This window comes from Hyperoodon ampullatus (assembly GCF_949752795.1).
Source record: "Hyperoodon ampullatus genome assembly, chromosome: X".
Lineage (NCBI taxonomy): Eukaryota > Metazoa > Chordata > Mammalia > Artiodactyla > Ziphiidae > Hyperoodon > Hyperoodon ampullatus.
Window position 1 is genome coordinate 41,279,838 of NC_136913.1, and position 24,670 is coordinate 41,304,507.

Here is a 24,670-nt window from a genome sequence, read left to right on the forward strand (position 1 = left end):
GTGATGATTTGATATATGTGTGATTTCCCACACTGAGTTAATTAACACGCCCATCACCTCACATCTCTAAAGTGGGGGCAGTGAGAACAATTAAGTTTGATTGTCTTAACAAACTTCAATTGTACAATACAGTGTTATCAACTATAGTCATCATATTATATGTTAGATCCTCAGACCTTATTCGTCTTGTAACTGGAAGTTGGTACCCTTTTACCAACCTTTCCTTATTTCTTCCACCGCACCCCCTGGCAACCCTTTCTACTGTCTTTTCTATGAGTTCAACTCCCCACCCCCACCCCTTTTTAAAAAGAATCCACATATAAGTGATATCATATAGTATGTGTCTTTCTCTGTCTGGTTTATTTCACTTAGCATAATTCCTTCCAGGTTTACGTAGGTTGTCACAAATGACAGGATTTCCTCTTTTTTTAAGGCTGAAATATCATTCCATTGTATTTATTTATTTTTTTGTTTATTTTTTGTTTATTTTTTTTGTGGTATGCGGGCCTCTCACTGTTGTGGTCTCTCCCGTTGCGGAGCACAGGCTCCGGACGCGCAGGCTCAGCGGCCATGGCTCACGGGCCCAGCCGCTCCGCGGCATGTGGGATCTTCCCGGACCAGGGCACGAACCCGTGTCCCCTGCAACGGCAGGCGGACTCTCAACCACTGCGCCACCAGGGAAGCCCTCCATTGTATTTATATACCACATTTTCTTGATCCATCTGGAGACAGACACTTAGGTTGTTTCCATTCTTGGCTCTTGTGAATAATCCTGCAGTGAACATAGGAGTACAGATATCTCATCAAGATAATGGTTTTGTTTCGTTTGGAAATATACCTGTACCCAGAAGTGGGATTGCTGGATCATATGGTAGTTCTGTTTAGGTTTGGGTAATTTTAATGAGATGTCATGTCAACTCACTCACACCCATTCTTAGATTATCTAAATAAAGATAATTTTGTTTCTCTGTATAATGTCATATCTCCAAGTAAGTATATTATGAATTATTGGATATTTATATCAATTATTTAATTTACCTTTCCCATTTTATTAGCTGAGACCCCCAGAACCATTTTTTTTCCTAATAGTAATAATAGTATTAACTGGCCTTCATTTCTTTTTCTTGATTTTAATGAAGTAACTTGAACAAGTCACCATCTAAATTCTAAATAACCTTTAAAGATTAAAGGTAAAGAATTTCTCCCTTTTAATTTTGTTATTATAGTGTTGCTTATTTTTGAGTAGATAATCCAAAATGAAAGTGCCTGCAAGAATACACAGTGTAGTATCCTCCTCCCTCCTTTTCCCTGGCCACCTATTCCCCTCCCGAAAGCCACCAACCACCATAACCAGTGTTTTTTATATCCTTCCAGAGAATCTCAGTGTATATATAAGCAAATCCATATATATGTTTGCACATATATTTGTTTTTCTTTATTTTATTGAAATAATAACCCATTATATATGTTCTCTCTTGATCTTGTTTAAATTGGTTTTTTTAACTTAGTATTATATTTTGGAAATCATTCCCTATCAGTACATGTAGAGCTGTATTATATCCCTTTGCAGAGATGTACTGTAGCTAATTTAACTATTCTCCCTTGAGAGATAGTTACAAATAATGTTATTATGAATAACACTGTTGATAAGAATTACTAGTTTCATTTTTAACATTGTCTTCTAACTAGCAGTAGTTTATTACTGAAACACTATAGACTGGTTTCATTTATGCATATTGTACAAATCCAAAAATTCTAAAGAAAGAAAAATAAATTCCAGCTGACATTTAAAGATGCAGTAAGTATGTCATGATTACCTAGGGTTTATTCCATGAATTCAAGATTAGTTCAGTGTGAGGAAATATGTTAACAAAACAAACAAAAATCATGGTAAGGAAAACAACATTGTGAGGAAGAAAGATTTTCTTTTTGAAAGAAATGAATAGTGTGAAAAGGAGAGAAAAACAGTAGATCTAATTAGTAGGCCAAAACCTTAATATTCTGAAAAAAATTAACAAAATAGATAAACCACAAACTAACTTGATCAGGAGGATAAATGAGAGATAAAGCACAGATACATAAAGTAAGATAACCATGGAAACAGAAGAAATTAGTACAGTCATACAAGGCTGATTAGCAGACCTGTATGCAAATGAATTTGAAAACTTAAAGTGGACTGTTTCCCAGGGAAATACAGATTAGAGAAATTGACCTCATTAGAGTTAGGAAAGTTATAAAAAGCCAATTTTCATAAAAAGAAACAGAAAATTAAGTAATGCCCTACAGAAAGTACCATGCCCAGATGGTTTTACAGGGGAATTCTACCAAGCCTTTAAATACCAGATAATTCTAGCACTCTATAGATTATGCCAGACCACTAGAAATGGAGAGAAACTTTCTCATTTCTTTTCCTTTTTTTGAGAGGGATAGGGGGCTTATAACAGCTTTTAATCTGACCTTGAGAGACTTATGTGTTTGATAATAATTAAAGTCCTTTCTGCACTTACTGATTCTATAGCATATTTTTACAATATAATGGAAACAAAAATCTGCTTCTAAACATTAACTACAGGCCACAGTTCTTTGGTGTCTTCTTTTTTATTTAATTGTAAAATATACCTGACATTAACTTTACCATTTTAGCCATTTGTTAAGCATACAATTCAGTGGCATTAAGTACTTTTGAATTATTGTGCAACTAACCACCATCCATCTCCAGAACTTTTTCATCATCCCAAGCTGAAACTCTGTACCCATTAAAGAATAACTCCTCATTCCTCCCTCCCCCCAGCCCCTGGCAACCACTATTCTACTTTTTGTCTCTATGAGTTTGACTATTCTAGGTACCTGATGTAAGTGGAATGATACAGTATTTGTCTTTTTGTGTCTGGCTTATTTCTCTTAGCATAATGTCTTTAAGGTTTGTATATATTGTAGCATGTGCCAGAATTCCATTCCTTTTAAAGGCTGAATAATATTTCATTGTATGTATACACCACATTTGGTTTATCCATTCATCTGTCAGTGGACACTCGTGTGGCTTCCAACTTTTGCCTGTTGTGAATAATGCTGCTGTGAACATGAGTGTGCAAATATTTGTTTTGTCAATTTTTTTTGATATATACCCCCAGAAGTGGAATTACTGGGTCATGTGGTAATTCTGTTAAAATTTTTGAGGAACTGACATACTATTTCCCCCCATTCCTTTTTGAAACAAGTGTAGCATTGATGCCTAAACCTGATAAAGGCAGTACAAAAAAGAATCAATATACAAACTATTATCACTGATGAATATTGGTATAAATATAGTAAGTAAAATATTAGCAAACAATCTGTTACCTCATTAAGCAAATAATATACTGTGACCAAGTGGTATTCATTCTGGGAATATAAGGCTGATTGACTATTAGGAAATCTATTAATATCATGCATCATAATAATAGAGCTAAAGGTAAAAACAAGTCACTATCATCATAGATGCTGAAGAAGCCTTTGATAAACTCAATACCCATTCCCAATTAAAAATACTCTTGGACATAGGAATTAAGGGTTACTTTCCTATCATGATAAAATTCATGTACTTTAATTCCAAAGTCAGTATCTTATTTAAAGGGAAACACTAGAGGCATTTTCACAAAAATCAGGAGCAAGGCAAAAGATGCCCTCTGTCTTCATTACTCCTCATTATTGTACTATAGGTATTAACCAATGCAGTTAGACAAGAAAAATCAATTAGAAGCACATACAGAAATTAATAGCTTTCAGCAACAATAATTAGAGAACACACACTGTTAGAAAATATTGCCATTTATAATAACAGCAAAGTAATTAAATACTTAACAATAAACTTAAAAGAGATACTATGACTCAATAGTATAAAGATGTTCATGGGAATTTAGGTTAGTTTTTAAATGTAATACAACATCAATAAAAATTACTAATAAACTTTTTAAAGCAATTAGGTAAGTTGATTGGGAAAAACATTCTAGGGTAGCCAGAATAACACTGGTGGTGATGGTAGGGATTATATGGGTTATATTAACCCTACTAGATATTAAAATATTACAATGAAGCCTATATGATTAAAAGTATTGTACTGGCATATGACTAGACAAATAGACCAGTGAAATATCATAGAAAGGCCAGGAATAGATCCAGTGTACATAGAGAAATTGAGTATATGATAAAGTTAATATCTTACATTCCTTTAGCTAAGGTAGATTTATTCATACATGGTTCTGGGACAATAAGGTAGCCATTTGGAAAAAGGTAAAATTAGACCCGTAACACAAACTATTCACAGGAATAAACTACTACAGATGAATTAGGATCAAAATGTAAACATTGATATTGTACAAGTACTAGAAGAAACATTAATTCTTCTTCAACCTTGATGTAGGAAAAAAGCTTTTTAAACTATGGCTCAAAATTCAGAGGTAATAAAAAGAATGACCAATCAGTTTGAGCAACATAAAAATAATTTCTGTATGGCAAAAAAACAAAACAAAAAAACCATACATTCAAAGGACACCTATGAAACTGGGAGAAAATGTTTACAACATATAGCACAAAGGGCTAATACCCCTGATATATAACAAACTTAAAATTTGACAGACAATGGAACAAGACCCAATAGGAAACTGGGAAGAATGACATGAGCAGACACTTTCCAAAAAAGATAAAACAGCCCTTAAGCGTGTGAAAAAGTGTTCAAACGCACCCAGTTAAAGAAATGCAAATTAAAGCACACTGAAATACAGTTTCTTACCTGTCAGATTGGTGAAAAGTGTAAGTGGCTATGGTAGCGAAACAGGCACTCTCATGCATTGTGATAATGCAAACTGGTACACCCCATCTAGAACAAAATAATCTAACAAAACTACATGCAGTAATCTAGCAAGACTCTATATACACTTACCTTTTGACTCAACAATCCCAAATCTAGGAATCTGCCTTGAAAATATACCTCCAGAAATATGAAAATATATAGTCACAAAGATATCTTTTGGAGCATTGTTTGTGATTGCAAAACATCGGAAACAACCTAAATGTCCATACATAGGAGAATGGTTGTACGTATAAATCATGGTACATTCAGGCAGTGGAGTGCCATGCAGCTTTAGAGAAGAATGAGGAAGACCTAGGTAAATCACTATATGGAATGATTTCCAGGATATACTGTTAAGTGGAAAAAATGTGAAGTATAAAAGTATAATATGCTACCCTTTGTGAAAGAAACTATGTATGTGCAAAGCAAGATACACGTCCCACTTGTGCACAGGTAATACTGAAAATGGATAAACCAGAAACAAGTGAGGTTGGTTACCTACTCAGGAATGGTTGTGAATGGGGTAGTAGGGAGTAGAACTTATCTTGAGTATACTTTTTATGTAGCTCTAACTCCTAGAACCTGGTTATGTTTCACATACCCACCCCAAAATTCATTGAATAATTACCAACCAGAATGTGAGTTAGCCCAAAATAGAATGTAAACAGTAACAAATGAACCTAACTGTATTACAAATGAATAACATAAGTATACTGAGGGGTAGGGATGAAAAGAACTAAGCTAAATCACTTTGGAGAATAGTATTTTGACTGTATAGTGTAAAGCTAGAGACAAAAGAACTGTAAACAAATCTTCCACTACAATTACTTTCTCACAGGGATATGAATAGAAATTCTGCGACTATTTTATGTAAATATTAAGGGTAAACAAGTAAATGTATTGTGGATAGTGAGGACCAGATTTTCAGTGTCGGAGAACTTACAAGTAAGAAAAGAAGAAAGGCTAGACTGAATTCTGTGTTGTTGGATTGGAATTGGAGGGATCACTATGAACATAGGTTATTTATGGAAATAGAGAGTTGGATAGAAATAGAGACGTAAGTGTGTGTGTGTGTATACATTAATATATTTCCTAGCTCTGTTTGCTGCAAGGGCCTAGAAGCAGTGACCCACCTTGGCAGCAGTGAACGTACTAGCACCCAGATCTTTGTTTCTAAATCCAATTCTTCAATAAAAGGAATCAGGAATTCTTGGGGAGAAGTGGGTGATTCCAGGGCTTAGGCAGGGAAACTACTAGATGAGCCCTGAATCATTTCGTGATGCCAAAAAGTAAGGAAGTGCTCAAAAAATGATGGGCACGTGGAAAGATGAAGGAGCCAATTTGAGGGAAACGGGGTTTCTAATCACCAAATCTGACACGAGTTTAGAAACAATTATAATAATGGTATATAAGATATAGAATAAAATATATTCATATTGCTATAAATGAATAATTGAATAAATAAACGGGGAAAGGGGTCACCGTTTTCTTACTGTAGAATTTTAATTAATTAATGTATGAGGAATGTTGAATATCTTTCCACAAGGTGCTTACTAATTTGAAAGGGCCATTCTTCAAAATAATTAGCTAGTACTTTAAGTCAGGGGTCCCCAACCCCTATTAGGAACTGGACCGCACAGCAGGAGGTGAGCAGCAGGGCGAGTGAGCGAAGCTTCATCTGCAGCTCCCCCATTGCTGGCATTACCGCCTGAACCCCCCTCCCCCCCCCCCATGGCTCGCATTACTGCCTGGGAACACACCCCACCCACCCACCCACCCACCCCCACCCCCACCCCCGGTCTGTGGAAAAATTGTCTTCCACGAAAACGGTCCCTGGTGCCAAAAAGGTTGGGGACCGCTGCTTTAAGTGTCAAGGTAATGAAAGTCAGAGACTGAGTATCTGTCCCAGATTAGAGGATGGTAAAGAGACATGCTAATTTAACACAGCATGGGATTTTGAGTTAGATCCTGGACCAGAAAAAGGATATAAGTGGGACAGTTGGTGAAATTATGTAGATTTTGTATTTTATCAGTGTTAATTCTGTCAGTCTTCATTTATTTAGAAGCTTTGTTATTGTTATCTCATCCTGATATGTCCTTTATCATTATGAAATATTCCTCTTTCTCTCTGGCAATATACTCTTTGCCTTGAAGCCTTCTTAATCTGATCTGAATCTAGTCACTTCAGCTTTCTAATACTTAAGTTTACATGGTATCTTTTCCCATCCTTTTATTTCAGCCTCTTTGAATCCTTATATGAAAAAGTGCATATCTTACAAGTACTGTGGTTTTGGCTTTCTTTCACTTTTGTAAATCTGTCTGGCAGTCTCTGTTGTTTGTTTGAATATCTAGTCCATTTATATTTAATTCAGTTACTGATATGGTTACATAAAGTTGGCTGTCATTCTTGTTGTATCCTTTGTATTTTGTGGTTTTACTCTGGCTGCTTTCAAGGTTCTTCTCTTTACATTTGGTTCTTAAGTATGCGACTATGATGTAGTTAGGTATTGGTTTTTCCTTTATAGTTATACTACTTGTGGTTTTTTTAGTCTTTTGGATGTGGGATTTTGATGTCATCACTTCTGGAAAGTTCTCAGCCATTATATTGTCAATATTTTTTCTGCCCCATTTCTCTCTTCTCCTTCTTGGACTCCAATTAAGTCTTTAATCTGCTATTCAGTCCTTCCAGTAACTTTTTTTAAAAATTTCAAATTAGTATTTTTCAGTTCTAGAATTTCCTTGTGTTTCTCTTTTAATTTCTCTTTACGTGCTCTGATTTTTGGTCCATTCATTCCTTATGATTATGTTTTCCTTTTCATCTGTGAACATTGTTAAAATAGCTGCTTTAAAATTATTTGCAATTTCAACATCTGAGTCATTTCATGGCTGGTTTTCATTAATTTCCTATTCTTTTCAACATGAGTAAAAATTTCCTGATTCTTACAAGTCTGGTAATTTTATTCTGGGTATCATGAATAATACGTTGTGGAGAGTGATTTTGTTATATTTTTCTGAAGATGATATTTTTGTTTTATTAGCCAGTTAACTTTGCTCAAGTCACACACGAAACTTTGTCATCCCTGTGGTTGGCAACAGCTAAATCTCTTTCTTTAGTTCTTTTAGGCTGCTGAACATCTGTTGTGTTTATGCATAGTTCAGTGGTCAACCAGGGATTTGAGCAGTTTAACTGCAGAATTTGTTGTTCTTTCTCTCCCTCTCCTTTCTGGGATTTCTTCTCCCCTCACTTGCAGCTCTTGTGGTAGCTACAAAGTCTGTCCTCTGATTCTTCAAGCTAGTAAGATTGCTGATTTCTGTTTGAGTTCTAGCCAACCAGACACCAGTTGGGGCCTGCCTTCAGGTGAAAATCCTAGAAAAATGGGGTTACTAAACCAGTGCCGTTCCCTTCCTCTAAGTATTAGCTTCTCTGTTTTTGCCTGATTTTGGTTTCTTTTCAGTACTTTCTGATAGTTAACTTTTATATTTTATCCAGAATTTAAAGCTGTCTGAAGTGTTACTTCAGCATTACCAGAGACAAAAGTTTATACTAACTTTATACTAAACACCTTTACAGATAAACTCATGTTGCTTTTATATACTATTTATAGTTGCTACTTAATGTTCTGCTGTAAGCCTCCATCGTATTTTATATTTCCACTCACCTAGTGACATAGACCTAGGTTGTCCATCTCCTTGGTACTACACATAGTACCATTTACAACATTACCTCTGGGAAGGTTCCTTTGGTATATATATCCCAAGAGTGAGATTGTTAGATTGGAGCATATTTGCATACCTAATTTCATGAGTAAATTCTCTTCAGGCAAGGCATGAGCATTTTCCTTTACTCACATCCCCACAATACTAAGAACTACCCAACTTTATGTTTGCCAATCTGATGGGTAGAAGGCAGTATATCATTTAAACTTGCATTTTCTGATTTCTAGAGGTGTACACTTCTTCACATGTTTTTCACCTTTTATGTGTTGGTTTTTATGTCCATTGCCTATTTTTCTGCTTATGTGTTTCAAGTCAGATCCTTACTCCTCCTCCTTATTTGTGCCATTTTGGCCAAGTTGAATAAATTCTTTCACATCTCAAAGAAATACTCTCCTTCATTTTCTTCTCTTAGTTTTATACTTCTACATTTCATATTTAGGTCTTTAATGTGGATGCCAGTTTTTTGTATATAATAGGAGGTAGAAATCAAACTTCATGTTTCTCAATACGATGCAACCAGCTTTTCAAGTATGTTGGTTTTTTTTATTATTATTGTTACTAGTGTTTGGAAGTATGTTTTAGCATTTGTTGAGGTAATTCCACAAAGGGCTCTTTCTAAAATATAAATTTGATCATATTGCTTGAACTCATTTCAGTGGTACCCCATTGTCTTAGGATACAGTCTATAGTCTTTTCACATGGTTTAGGAAGGTCTTTGTGAAGTTGTCTGCTTGTCTCTGCATTTTCTGCCCAGTGTGCTAGTACTCTAAATTTACCACATGCTCTTTCTTCCTCTGGGGAATATCGTACTGTTACTGTACACAGTACAGTATGTTTTTTTTTAACAGTACAGTATGTTTTATTTGTTTTTATATCTGTATTCTTGACTACACTGTAGTCCCAGCAGTTCCTGTTATGTAGTAGGTGTTCAACAAATATTTATCATTTGAAGGAATTGAGTTGAATAACTTGATCCTTATCCTTCATTAATTGTCTAATTTACTTTTTCAGACCAGATTAATGTTTAAAGGGAACTCATTTACTTGATGAATAAAAGTTTATGTAATAACTACTGTTAATCTCAATGGACAGTTCTTTCAAATCTTCCTCATGTTGACATACTGCATTCATAGAGCTCCTTATTTGTTTCCATAGCTCTTTTTTAATCTCATTTGATCCTTAGAACAACTCTAGATAGAAAGATCAGGCACTACATCTGTTTTGTGGATGTTGAATCATAGTTCAAGTGATTTGCCTGAGGCTCACACAGCTAGTTTCGTGTTTCTACCTTTGTTTTGGGGGAGAAAGATTTGTTTGCTCAGGCAGCTGTGTACTGTCAGTGATATGAATGAAAGCCACTTCATTGTTCTGCCAAGTATTTTTTAAAGATAGTATTTATGAGGTTTTCTTTTGTTGGCTTTTCGCCTTTTTGGGGGTGGTGGGGGGGAGGTTTTGTCTTAAGTTTTAGGACTGTAGCAATAATGGGTTTCAGTCATATTAGTACTTCTGGGATGAGAACTGTGGGTAAATGGTTTCATTTAGAGTTCTGTCCAAGGAATCTTAAATATTGCAAACATTATTAGGCTATAATTATGGGAGGTTTGTTGTCTTCAAAATCATATATGTATTCTAAAATTTTTCATAGGATATTTTATATACCAGTATCTATATCTTTTAAACTTAGGTTTTAACTATTTTTGCACTTAGTTTTTTTAAAGCACTTTTGACATGTGCTCTATTGTTCCTGTTAAGTTGCTTTGGAACTTTGTATTTCTAGGTAGACAGATGATGCACTTGGAAGTAGAATACTTTTCTGGTTTCATTAGTGTTATTAAGTAAAATTGAAATCATTTATGTTATTAAACAGGTTGAGATTTTTTTAAAAACTCTTGAGATTTGGCAAATTCTTAAAGGTCATGTTTTAATGATACTTTGTTATATTGAATGTTTTACTGGTGTTAGATACTCTGAAACATGGCCTATTAACCCCAACTGTCTAGAGTTAGAGAAACATTCAGTAAGGCACTTTTCTCTTTCAGTTGATTTTTTAAAATACGCTAAAATATCAGTATCATATAAAACTTAACATATGAGCTAGTTCTTTAAAGATGTTAATTTTATTTTCTTTAAATCTGTTTTTCCTGCTCTTTAGAGGAAGTATCATTCTGCAAAGGAAGCTTATGAACAACTTTTGCAGACAGAAAACCTTTCTGCACAAGTAAAAGCAACTGTCTTACAACAGTTGGGTATGTAATAATATACATTTAGTGTGTTATAAGTATATCTCTTTATGTTTTTTACATGTCACAGATGGTAAATACGTGGCTCATGTGCCCTATTTCTTTTCTTTCCTTTTCCCCAGAGTTGATAGAATTAATCTGAACCCATCATGTTTCCACCTTCTGCCGAGCATTGTCTATCTCACAGTCAATCTCATTACAGTTCTTTAGTGCAACTTGTCCTTTTAAATTCTCAAAATTATACTCTGGTACTTAACCCATGGGTGAGGGGGACTGAATACTTTCTTTGTGCCAGATATGCTTAGTACTCAATGAAGTTAAGTGATTTACCTAAAGTCTCTTAGTGGTTGGTGAGCTTGCTTTCATAGCTCTGTTGATAATATTAACTAAAGCATTTTATGTAAGAATTGTGGAACATCTAACACTATATATAGTTTCTCTACACATGCAGTTCTGTTGTAATGTTGAAGATGAAGGAATGTAGTCGTCTGGATATAATGTGTCACTATCACCAAGAAGATAATGATGGAATTCTCCAACATTTAATTTTGTTGCTTGGTTATTGAGTCATGTTTCTTGCCTGCATTTGGTATTTCGGGGGTTTATTTGGTGCGCGCTCCCCCTCCCCCCCCCAGCTTTTTAAAATTTGTTTTTGGTCTGGGCAAATAATTGACTCTTAAGTTTTAGCCACCGTTGTAGTAATATGAATGTTTTCATGATGTGACTATTTTTAGTGTAATTTTAAAATTATTTAAGCTTAGACTTTATCACTTATCTTCATGATATGAATGCATATTATGTGATCAGTTATACAAAATAAACACATTGCTTTCATATAAAAGTTTTATTTTTAGCTTTGTTTTTAATTTAATCTCTGGTTAGAATTTTCCTTGAGTTATCCATACTTTTAAAAATTATAGTAAAGTTTTGTTTTTAATGATTACATGTAGTGTTTGAGTAATGTGAATTTGTATCTTTAAATTAAAACAAGTTTATTAGTACAGCAAAAAAGCTTTTGTGTTAGTTCTTAAGTAAAAAGAACAAAGTGGTGTCTTCAGACAGCTTACTCATTCAGCTAATATTTGAATACAAGCTGTTTTTTAATTAGCTGCAGTGAAGAATGTGTCAATAGCAAAAATGCATATATACCTTTTAAATTTAAGAAATGGATTGAAATCGTTTGAATTACCTGTCTTCTTTGGCAGGGTGTATAGGTAAACTTTTCATGGTTTTGAAAGGGAAGGTACTTCCCCTAATTGAGTCTAATTTATGCCTGCACATCAATCCTTCCTACTTTGTCACTGTTGCTTAAGCAACTCATTTTAGAGCCTGCTACTGTGGGTCCTGTTCTTACTAGTAATAGTAGGAGAGGTAAGGGCAGAACAGATGAATAGATGTGTGATTGACTTATATTTCTGTAAAACATGGTAACTCAATCCTTTTAAAATGTCTTTTGGAGCACAGCAACTATAATAAATGCCAGAAAATAAGGGTCCTTATTTGTTTTATGTACTGTGGACTATACACAAAGAACAGCTGGTTTTATGCACTTGAATTGATCCACAACTGAAATATGATTCCCTGGCAAATTAAATCACGTTATTCCTGTGTGCCTTGAAGGTATAGAATACACTAGTCCATGATCCAGTCTTTTGATTACTTCCATAGCCAGCTTGCTTGCTTGTTTGTTTATTTATCATAACAATTGTATTTAAGGTGTACAAGATGATGTTTTGATACACCTGTACATAGTGAAATGATTACTACAGTCAAGCTAGTCAACATATGCATCTCCTCACATAGTTACCATTTGTTTTTGTGTGGTGGGAGCACCTGAGATCTACTCTCTTATTAGCAAGTTTCCAGTATATATTACAGTATTAATAACTGCAGTTGTAATGCTGTATGTTCTCTAGACTTACTTATCCTACATAACTTCAACTGTGTAACCTTGACGAACATCTCCCCATTTCCCCAACTTTACTGCTCCTGGTACTACCATTCAACTCTCTGCTTCTGTGTATTCGACTTTTTAAGATTCCACATATGAGATTATGCACTATCTAAATTTATTTATTAAACATTTGTGTTACCCATTTTGTACCGTTTTTATTTGCACCATTTGAATGGACTTTTCTTACAGCCTTGGGGTTTTAAAAAGTTGTCAAATGCTTTATAGTTTTTTTTTTTTTTTTTTTTTTTTTTTTTTTTTTTTTTTTTTTTTTTTGTGGTACGCGGGCCTCTCACTGTTGTGGCCTCTCCCGTTGTGGAGCACAGGCTCCAGACGCGCAGGCTCAGCGGCCATGGCTTACGGGCCCAGCTGCTCCGCGGCATGTGGGATCTTCCCGGACCGGGGCACGAACCCGTGTCCCCTGCATCGGCAGGCGGACTCTCAACCACTGTGCCACCAGGGAAGCCCCTGCTTTATAGTTTTTATTTTATAAGGTGTGAAAATATGTAGCCAGTGCCAATAAGGTGGGATTGTATGTGTGTGTTTTACTCTGAACTATCATTGATTATATAGCTTATATTTACTCCTTGGAAATAAACATTGGGTTAATAGACTGTCTTGGAGATTCTTAAATGCACATAAATTTTTACACAGAACAATGAATAAGATTTAACATCTTTATATTCTTTGTTTTATACCTTGTAATCTTTTCAAATACAAAAATCAGAGAATAAAAGAACTGTAGTTTGCAATCTACTAAGTGATAAGTCAGTGCTTAAAATTGTTTTAATTTCTCTGGAATGGAAGTTCTTCATAGCTTTGACTGTACTTTAAAAACAGACTTTCTTAGGCCAGAATTGACAGTTCTAAATTTTGGGAGTGTGTATGCCAAGCTAAATGAATAAATTTACTGAAAAGAGTATTTTTACTTGTTTGTTTTCTGCTTGGTATTCTTTAAAATAGAAGAATAATTAACTCATTTAGGTAAATATTTTTAATCACTTACTATAGGTTGGATGCATCATACTGTGGATCTCCTGGGAGATAAAGCCACCAAGGAAAGCTATGCTATTCAGTATCTCCAAAAGTCCTTGGAAGCAGATCCTAATTCTGGCCAGTCCTGGTATTTCCTCGGAAGGTAAGACTGATTTATCAGACACTTAGGCTTTGCTTTTGTTTATTTCAGCTAAGAGTTTTGAATTATGATCTAAAATATTAGTTTACTAATAACTTGATCAGTGTATTTTCTCTTTTAAGTATTTTATAACAGATTTCTAGAAGTTAAAAAATAAAAGAAAGCTTCTGAATGTGGTGGTTTTCTTACAGCAGCATCTGGTCTATTAGGACGTTTCTTATTTTGCTTATTGAATTTTCATTTGACTTAAATTATTGCTGGTTTTTAAAAAGTCATAGCAGATAGTAATTTTTCATTCAACTATTTATGCCTTTCCTTTTGATTTCTAGTGTTTTCTTTATATGTCTGTTTAATAGAACAGAGAATTTTTCATCCTACCTGGTGACTACCAGTAGTCAGTAGAACTTTGCTAGTTATCATTTTGATTAGTGTTATATACTGTAGAATGGACATTAATAGTAGATCTCACTCAAATCACAGTCGAAAGTAGATACATTATTATTGGATTTGTTGGAAAGGAGAAGTGACATGTAGTGAAAATAGTTTTTTGCAAGCCTATAAACTTCTCTTGTACTTTGAATGTCTGAATTTTGCTTACTGATTATCTGAAACATACCTCGTGTATTAATCTGATAGAATATATTTTTGGACCGTTATCAGATTGTTTTTTGGTTCCTAATTGGTTTTAGCTTTTGCAGTATGGTGGAAAGATCATTCGACTACGAGCTGAGATACATGGATTCAAGTCTTGGCTAGGCTACTATTTGTGGAATCACGGATGGTACAGTTAAACCTTTTGAGGCTTCAGTTTTCTATTGATAAGAGAATTAGATTGGTGGTTCTCAATGCCGGGGGGGGGGCATTTTGCCCCATAGTGGACATTTCATAATGTCTGTAGAGACATTTTGGTTATCACAACTATGGGGAGTGCCACTGGCATCTAGTGGGACAGCTCTCTACAGTAAAAGATTACCTGGCCCAAAATGTCAATGGTGCTGAGGTTGAGAAGCCCTGGGTTACATTATCTGTTAGGTACCTTCCCATTCTAAAGGTTTTAATTTTATGAATTCTTCGGAAATTATCCTATTTTGTTTTCATTTTAAGCTTTTTTCCTCTATTTTCTATAGTATTTTACTTGAAGTGAGTTTGCCATATAGTCACGTTAAATTTTAGTATTTTGTATGGTTTCATTTTTTTTCTTTAAATATAGCAAAGTATATTTGTATGAGAGGGGATAATATTAAGATGTTTCCTTCTTTAAAAAAATTTGATTATTCATTAATAATATACAATAAGAGTTGAGTGGAAAAGTTGCTGTTTTTAGTAGGGATTTTCTGATTCCTTCCCAAGCTTGTAAAATCATGTAAATTGGGTTGCTTATTAATAAAGCTTGAGAGTCCAAACATTGTCTCTTTCACTAAAGATCTTTGGGAGCAGAAACTGGATCTTACCATCTTTGTATCTGTCTGCCTAGCAAAGTGGCTATTCAGTAAATGGAATAAATGAACTAACTGAACACCATTTGCATTTGGAGCTAGCTCTGTCAGTATACTATACTATTAGTTTTATACTATTATTACTAATAATACTATAAGTATTGTGCAGTGATAGGCTTCATACAGTGACCAGAAAGGAGGTCTAGTACTGGGAAGTAGGGCCTTGCCTAGTCATTGCCTCTAGTGTTAAAGTTTATATATGAAAATTTCTTTTAATATAGATTAAAAGGAATGTGTACTAGAAAGTATTTTCCTTTTGACCTAAGATAAAGATCAGTAGTTTAATACAGTGCAATAGTGTGGATGTCTTTTTAATATGATTTTTTCTTAATTCTAGGCATGGAAAATTAATATATAACGAAACATCAAAAATTACTTTTTTTTTTTTTTTTTCCCTGGCCGCGTCGCTTGCGGGATCTCAGTTCCCTGACCAGGGATTGAACCCCGGCCCTGGCAGTGAAAGTGCTGAGTCCTAACCACTGGACCGCCAGGGAATTCCCAAAAATTACTATCTTAGTAATGCTGTAATTTTCAGCTCAGTGATCACTGTTCCATAGGAGGTCCCCCCCGCCCCGCCGCCGCATTAACTGGTTTTACATTTTAAATCATTGAGATGCTTTTATTTGAATCTTTCTGGGTAAAATTTTCCAACTATAGTTTACTGACTTCTCAATTAAAGGATACTTACTACAATTTAACTTATTTTGGGGTTCAAGATTATCATGTTGGTGTTCATTATTTTTTATCTGTAATATAATTTGAGGACTGTTTAGACTTTTTTTCTTTGACGTTTACTTTTCTTACCCTCTCTTGCTGACTTTTAATGTGTTGCTTCAAATCTGTTTTGTTGTGAGAAAATTTTTATAAATAAGTTGTATTTTAGAAGTTATTAAAGTTCTGAAGGAAGATCTCAAGTGTCAGTAAGCAACTTTGGGATTTGATGACCCTAATATTTCTGAGGCATTTTATTACTTACCTCTGCATTCAGGTCTGTGTTGAAGATTGAATTTGTCATTTGGCATGTGTATATCATAACAAAAGTGTAATGTGGTAATGCTGTTAAACTGGTACTAATCATTGACTCTGTTATCCCAGAACTATAGAATGTTAGAGCTGGGAAGGACCAGGAGGTCACCTAGTTCACCCTGTAAACCTTGTCATTTTGCAGATGTTTTAGAAAGTGAGCTCAGAGGAGTAAAATGTTTTGTCCAAGGTCACAGTCAAGCAGGTAACTAATATCAGAGCAGGGACTAGATCCTAGGTTCAACACCCAGTGCTTTCTCAATTACACAGCTCTGTCTCAGGGGAACCTAGTTAAGTTTTATTAGAGGAAAAGTGGTTGGCAGTTGGATTGGGACATCTGTATTTGGGCACATTGGTTTCCTACTTTCATTTTGTAGGAATCAAGTATGAAAACATTGGTTTTGGGAATTACTGCTTATTCCTCCCAGCGGTTAGGCAAATTTGTCTATAAATCTGAGATTGGCTTTGATTTAATAACAACAAACAGAGCATGTTTTCTACTGTCTGTTAAGCATTCCCTTTCTTTGTGGTGTCTGTCCCTGTTTGGCATTGTTAATGACCTCTTGTCCTGAATTCCCTTCTCATAAAACAGTTTGCAGATGCTCTCTGACACTGCCTTCTCTGTCTCAGTCTCTCACCTTTCTTATATTGCCCCAACCACAATATTAGTGATTGCTTAGGCTTAGTTTTACCTCTCCTTTGTTGGTATCCTATGTTCTTATACCCTCTCTTTCATATGGATGAATTCCAAATCTAGATTTCTACACTTCAAGGTATTAAACACCAGGACCACGTCTCCCATTCTTTACCTAACATTTCCCATTTTAATGTCCACACCTCATGTCAAAATCAGCATGTTTCAAATCTCATTCATCATTTTCTTCCCTGAACCAACTCCTTCTGCTTTATTTTTGCCAATGATATCACCATTTTTTCCCTCTATTTAATCAGGCTTAAAAACTAAATTATAACCCCACCCCCATGAATAGCTAATCATTCTGTCACAAAGTCTTTATCTGTTTTTTTGGTTTATTGTTTCTCCTGTCTTTCTCTTTGTTGTTACTTGCATTACTTTCATCCTAATTTTGGCGTATTCCAAACCAGTGAATATAACTGCCTTCTTTTTTACCGTCCATAACTTATTTTCCTTTCAGTTTATCCCTACTTGTCGTTAGCAGATTAATATTCCTATAAAGTACTTTCATCATGCCATTCCCCTTGTTAGAAGAACAAACTTCAGGGTATTCTCTACTGTTTGTATCTGTGCTATCTTACATTAAGTTTTGCTCATATTGTTCAAGCAGCATTTCAAAATGCCTTTTCTCACCTTCTCTGCCAGAATCAGTGGTTCCCACACTTTTGGAGTACTTGATGTTTAAATTTTTTTTTTTGCTGTTTACTCAGTCAATAGTATTTCAGAATAAGTCAATTACAATACAAATATTAGTTTAATGGAAAATTTATATATGTATGTGTATGTTGTTTTTCCATTTTGTTTGCTTGGCCAAATTGCCATATACTGGCTGGTAATTGGGTATCACTGATGTAAACAATATGCATCTACACATATTCAGTTCCTTTATTTACTCTTACCCTTCCCTTTCTTGTCTTTCCTAAACCCCCGGTAGTGTGTCTACCCTAAATTCTCAGACCAGTTATTGTCTGTGCTAGCCATTTGATATGGCATCATGACAATTATAATGTGTCTTCAATCCTCAACTAAATTGTAAGCTCCTTGAAGACGAACTGGATTTTGTTTTTTTCTTTTTCCCTTAGTGCCAAACACTAAAGATAATTTCTGTATTATAATTTCAGCTGCTGTTGTGTGTATCCATCAGGTACATCTACATTAAGAAAATGGCAGGTCCTTGAAATTTTAATCATACCTTGCTACCCTTACTAGTCATTAAATTCTGTACTTAATCCTATTTTATACTATTTTTGATAGTTAGCTTGATAGTATTTCTTATGTTTGTATTTTGTATGAATTAAAGAATTTTTGCCCTCATTATTTAAGAAAGGAGAATTGAAATCTGATTCAGCAAGTCTTACCAACATAGAGTGTTTTTCTTGGTTTTTAACTCTATGTTCTTACTGTGTAGAAAACCAGAGATCAAGCTGTATAAGTAGAGTAGTGGGTGTGTGTGTGTGCGTAACTCAGTATTATAATATTGAAGTGATATGGCCTTTAATTATTTTAATAGGTGCTAAAGCATGCTGTATTGATAAACACTGTCAGATAGACTATAATATAGTTTATTGAAAGGTTAATTATAATGTACATTATTATTGTCATGTATGTACACACATTCACATAAATATGTCAGCTTATTAGGTTTTTATTTGCTTTGACATATAGTCCATCCTTTCAGCAAATTAATTAATTAATCAGTATTAATCATATTTTCTTGATTTTTCCCTCCCCTCTCAGGTGCTATTCAAGTATTGGGAAAGTTCAGGATGCCTTTATATCTTACAGGCAGTCTATTGATAAATCAGAAGCAAGTGCAGATACATGGTGTTCAATAGGGTAAGACTTTGTATAAAAATAATGGTATTATAATTGATACACAAAGATGGTTGCATCACATATAGTATACTTCATGGCTTATATCATGCTATGAAGCTAAGCAGTTCTTCTTAGTCAACTTATTTTTTCTTAATATCTCTTTCCAGCGTGCTATATCAGCAGCAAAATCAGCCTATGGATGCTTTACAGGCCTATATTTGTGCTGTACAATTGGACCATGGCCATGCTGCAGCCTGGATGGACCTAGGCACACTCTACGAATCCTGCAACCAGCCTCAGGATGCCATTAAATGCTACTTAAACGCAACCAGAAGCAAAAGTTGTAGTAATACCTCTGCACTTGCAGCACGAATTAAGTATTTACAGGTAAAATGTTTAAATGGCAGTTTTTTAAAGGCACATATTTCCCCATGACACTCAGGCAGGAGGAGGGTGGCTGGGAAGTTTGTCTAGCTGTGTTTTGATGTCTATAATTTGTTTCCATATTTTGTAAACATACCATAGCTTGTAATATTATTTTACTTTTCATTTTAAGTAAGATATGCAGTATTTTGAAAGATGCTCTTTTGCACATTTACTCTGTTGATGCATATTAATTTACATAATTTTTTTCTATGTACTGTCTACATTTTTAAGTTGTCATAGCATTTTAGAGAAAAGGACACAAACACTGTCTTTCACTCTTGCTTGGAGTTTCATGAGAAGACAGCTATAAGAACTCTGAAAACAGAGCTCAGCTTTGTTTTAATTCTCACAAAGGTTTATATTCCGGTTTCCCTCATTATACTTAGTATCTTTCTGAAACCCCAAATTAAGAATCTATTTTCTTTTAAAAACAATTAGTTATAGCATTTAGGAAGATTTAGTGGACTTGCTCTTACTCAATTAGGCTTGTGTTAAATTTGCTTTTTACATAATTTTTCCTAGGCTCAGTTGTGTAACCTTCCACAAGGTAGTCTACAGAATAAAACTAAATTACTTCCTAGTATTGAGGAGGCGTGGAGCCTACCAATCCCCGCAGAGCTTACCTCCAGGCAGGGTGCCATGAACACAGCACAGCAGGTGAGAAGTTGGGTTATGTTCTGCAGGTGCCCAGCTTTAAGGGTTCTTTTCAATCTGTAGTGGTCAAGCGTATTTTACTAAGCACAGGAGGCTTTCATTAATGAAAAGCCTCTTGATTTAATTGTGAAGGGAATCTAGATCAAATTAAAACTCCCTCTGATATGGGAAGAAATTTTGGGGTGCCAGTTTAGAACCTTTGTGCATTTTCATGATTTTGAAGGAGGTTTCTTAAAGTAATGCTGCAGTGGTTTATTTTTTAAAGCAAGTTTTTCAAAGGAAGGTACACATTCCTCCATTGATGATTCATTTGATTTTGATTTTCAATAATTGCCATCAGCGATGTCCACATAGCTTTGAAAAGTATGCAGCTTGTAAAGTTTTAAAATTTGAAGGAATGAATTAAGAATATATAGAACCCTATTTTTGTCTTCCTTCTGTGATTCTTAGGCATGTAAACCTCATCATCCAAATACTGAACCTGTATTAGGCCTCAGTCAAACACCAATTTCACAGCAATCCTTGCCACTACACATGATTCCTTCTAGTCAAGTAGATGACCTGTCCAGTCCTGCCAAGAGGAAAAGAACATCTAGTCCAACAAAGGTATATATTTTAGAGAAATAGAAAAATCCCAGTCAAAAAAGAAACTCCTAACTGCCCTGAACTTGTGCAGTTTGAACATCTCCTGTCCTTTACTTTAAATCTGTGGACATCAAAGAGTGAAAGGTTTGAGTTTTTCTATCCCAAATTCTTAGCATCATATTAAATATAGAAAGTAGGGATAAATTTGCATTCATCAAATCATTTTATTCATCTCCCTGCCGTTAAGATCTCAACACACTTTTTTCATCATCACCTTCTACTGACATTGAAATAAACTTAATGTTGGACCTAGTGGACAGTGTGGTATTTAGGTTAGCCATTTGGGCCATAGTTTAGGGGTGGGCCTTTTTGGGTGGCTTATTAAAGAATCAATATTTTCTTAATTTATGATTTTCCAAATTTATTATGCATGTAAAAGTATTTTTAAAAGAACTAAATGTCATAACATCTTTCTTATATATAAATATTCCAATTCAAAGTCATTTGGCCTCCATTAGTCATTATTGTTAACTCTATGGATTTAACCAAATATTCTTTAATTTTTTTTTTTTTTATCAATTTTCCTCAGAATACTTCTGATAATTGGAGTAGTGGCCATGCAGTGTCACATCCTCCAGTACAGCAACAAGGTCATTCATGGTGTTTGACACCACAGAAATTACAGGTATGTAAGATATGCTTTTGACAGATTGTTTTTCCTATTAAAGAAGAGTAGAGGTACTAAGTTTTAAGTTTTTTAACTATTAATTCTTAAAGTTGAATGGCAGTAAACTCAATAAATAGGCGCATAAGTAAAATGAACCCCATTTACCAGAGTAATAGAGATAATTCATTCCCCCCCCGCCGCCAAATATATTCTCATGGTTCAGACTGCCTCAGTATGAGGTTAGGGTATATAAAGTAAATTCTCCATCTAATTCCTGCCCCTACCCACTCAGTTCCCCTCCTAATAGACAGCCAGTGTTATTAGTTTCTTATCTGTCTTTCCAGAGATATATCATGCATGTACAAGCAAATATGCATCCTTTCTCTCATATATTACTATTTTTCTCCGTTTTTTATACAAATGATAGAATGCTATATATACTGTTAATAATATATTTTACAGACCTTTCCATGTCAGTGTATAAAGGGCTTCCTTATTCTTTTATGACTACATCATGTTTCTTTACGTAGGTTTCATACTTATTTAGGCAGATCACTAGTTTTGGACAGTCAGGTTGTCTTCAGACTTTTCCTATTCCAAACAGTGCTTCTTAGAGTGTACTTGTCACAACGCATTTTTAAGCTCAAAGAACTTTCTTTGTAAATCCTGAAAATTACTGATGAGTAGAATTTCATGCACACTTATCTCAAAGATCACATTACAGTAAACCTTCTGAGGTTTCTCAAACTTCTTAAAGGACTTCATCTTGGGGTTGATTGTCATTGGTCAGAAATCAGTATCTTTGACTAGACAGCATTCTGAGTTTTATCTACTCATTTCAAGGGAAAGGGTTGCTTAGAATAGTGAGCTTGTTTCTTAGATGTGTCTTTGACTGTATTCTCCTTTCTTCTTCTTCTAGCACTTGGAACAGCTCCGTGCAAATAGAAATAATTTAAATCCAGCACAGAAACTGATGCTGGAACAGCTGGAAAGTCAGTTTGTCTTAATGCAGCAGCATCAAGTGTGTATAGCACTTTTTCCCCTAAAATTTTTTACCATTTCAAATATTTCTATTGACTGGAACATCATTTTAGAGTATGTTCATGCCCACTTCTACTTCCCACCAGTATTTGGTGGAATTGAATAATCTGTGCTTCTTAAAATACTGATAATGGACAGATTTTTAGGAAAAAACAGCAATAAATTTGATTTTGAACATGACTTAGTATTTTATTATTTATTTACATGTTATTCTGCATGAGTTTTATTTATATTATTTAATACTTAACAAGCTACATCCTAAACTTAGGTGGGGTTCTTTCAAGCTTGTTTAACTCAGAGAATCTGGCATATAAATGTGATAGAATGGAATTTTGAGATCCCCTATTTTGTCATGGGGGAAAGACCTGTAAATTTGATTTCCTTTCCATAATTTTCAGCTGGTTTCTTTTGTCATTACTAAAGGGATATTTCTTTAAAAATTAAGTAGGTTCTTGCTTTTCCGAGGAAGCTAATCTAAATGTGAAGAAACAATTTCTTGTTTTGAAAAGGTATTTTTTAACCTAGAGAAATTAAATGTTAGGGTAAAATCAGAGATTACCTAGTTTTATATATTCTTCATATTCTGATTCTGTCCCCTATGGACCACACAGGCAGCATTTATTTTTCATTTGTTTTTTGACAGATGAGACAGACAGGAGTTGCACAGGTACGATCTGCTGGGATTCCTAATGGGCCAACAGCTGACTCATCACTGCCTACAAACTCAGTCTCTGGCCAGCAGCCACAGCTTGCTCTGACCAGAGTGCCTAGCGTCTCTCAGCCTGGAGTCCGCCCTGCCTGCCCTGGGCAGCCTTTGGCCAATGGACCCTTTTCTGCAGGCCATGTTCCCTGTAGCACATCAAGAACGCTGGGAAGTACAGACACTATTTTGATAGGCAATAATCACATAACAGGAAGTGGAAGTAATGGAAACGTGCCTTACCTGCAGCGAAACGCACTCACTCTACCTCATAACCGCACAAACCTGACCAGCAGCGCAGAGGAGCCGTGGAAAAACCAACTATCTAACTCCACTCAGGTAATAAGAAGGACTGACTGCCTTGTTGGCTTCTCACATAATAGTTGTCTTCATTTGATTTTATGCGTTTTGAGAGAAGAAGAAATAAAAGTTTGAGGAACTGTTTTTATAAGCATTTATAGTACTACAATGTTATTACTACATTGTGACTCGGTATTATATGTATGTGAGTATATTTTCTTTTCCATATAAGATTTACACAGATAATGTTAGAAATTTCTTTAAAAAAAAAAAAGAAAAAGAAAAGAAAATAGATCATAGAACTCCCCCAAAACCCACTGTTAATTTACAGTGGCATCTTAAGCAATTTATGGTGATGTTTCTTAGTTCATTTCTGCACATAGTACCTACTTAAGATCAGGTGCTTTGCTAAGTGGTAAGTATTCACTCTGGTGGGAGAAAAAGCTTTTACTTCTGAATATTTATCCTCATAGTTTCCCTCTATTTTGGATTGTTTCCATGGAGCGGGTGCTCCAAAGCAGAACTGAAGGGTCAAAGAGCATTTAAAAAAAAATGTTGTGAATACGTATTGCCAAATTACTTATACTTTTACTAGCTCTAAGGAAATATTTGACTTATTGCTGGCTAGCTTTATATTATTGATAAAACTGAGATAAGTTCTTTTTCTAAGACTTTTAAAATGTTAATTCATGTAGGTAAACAGACAGTAAATAAGCATTACATATAGAATATTAGGTAATGTTACAGTTAGTTCTCTGGAAAAATATACTAGAAACCGCAGCTGGAGAGTACTAGAGACTGGTGGTAGAGGAGGAGTTGCAGTTATAAATAGGAATATCAGGGAAGATTTCACTGGAAGGGAATATTTGAATAAAGACCTGAGTTACAGAAGTGAGCCTTGAAGATACTTGTGATAAGAGTGTTCCACGTCTAGGGAGCAGAAAGGAGCAATAGGCGCTAAGGCCAGGAGTGTGTTTTGCATATTCAGAGACAATCAAGGTGGCAAGCATGGCTGAGCAGGGTGAGAAGAGAGGTAAATGTGGTCCAGCTGGAAACAGGCTGGCTAAATCATGTTCAGCCTTGTAGGCAATTGTAAAGATTTTGGATTTTATTCTGAGTTAAATGGGAAACTATAGGGAGGTTTGAATGGAGGAGTGAGGTGATCCGCCTGGATGCTCTCTGGTACTCTGTGGATAGACTAAAGGAGGCAAAAGGAGAAATGATATGACCCACTTGGTGATTACTTCTGTAATCCATGTAAGAGGTGGTGGCGGCTCGACCCTGAGTGGCAGCAATAGAAGTGGTCAACTTTTGGATACATTTGGGTGGTAGAACCTACAGGATTAGCTGAGAAAGAGGGAGACTAAGTTAGCCTGATCAACTAGGAAAGATGGACGA

General features: G+C 35.0%; 1 protein-coding gene across 13 annotated transcripts in view; it reads left to right on the forward strand.

Moving 5' to 3' along the window:
• Positions 1-24,670, forward strand: part of KDM6A (lysine demethylase 6A) — a gene marked incomplete at both ends in the record, with an annotated part of 208,861 nt that overhangs the window by 138,914 nt on the left and 45,277 nt on the right. For 3 of the 13 annotated variants that reach the window (XM_079727666.1, XM_079727667.1, XM_079727662.1), the window contains 8 exons: positions 10,698-10,791; positions 13,748-13,874; positions 18,822-18,920; positions 19,067-19,286; positions 19,848-19,982; positions 21,154-21,249; positions 22,151-22,252; positions 22,916-23,311. In XM_079727666.1, coding sequence (XP_079583792.1) covers positions 10,698-10,791; positions 13,748-13,874; positions 18,822-18,920; positions 19,067-19,286; positions 19,848-19,982; positions 21,154-21,249; positions 22,151-22,252; positions 22,916-23,311 — 1,269 coding nt within the window. Of the gene's footprint in view, positions 1-10,697; positions 10,792-13,747; positions 13,875-18,821; positions 18,921-19,066; positions 19,287-19,847; positions 19,983-20,429; positions 20,586-21,153; positions 21,250-22,150; positions 22,253-22,915; positions 23,312-24,670 lie in introns of all 13 variants that reach the window. The other 10 variants (XM_079727658.1, XM_079727668.1, XM_079727664.1 and 7 more) reach the window with 10 other exon arrangements.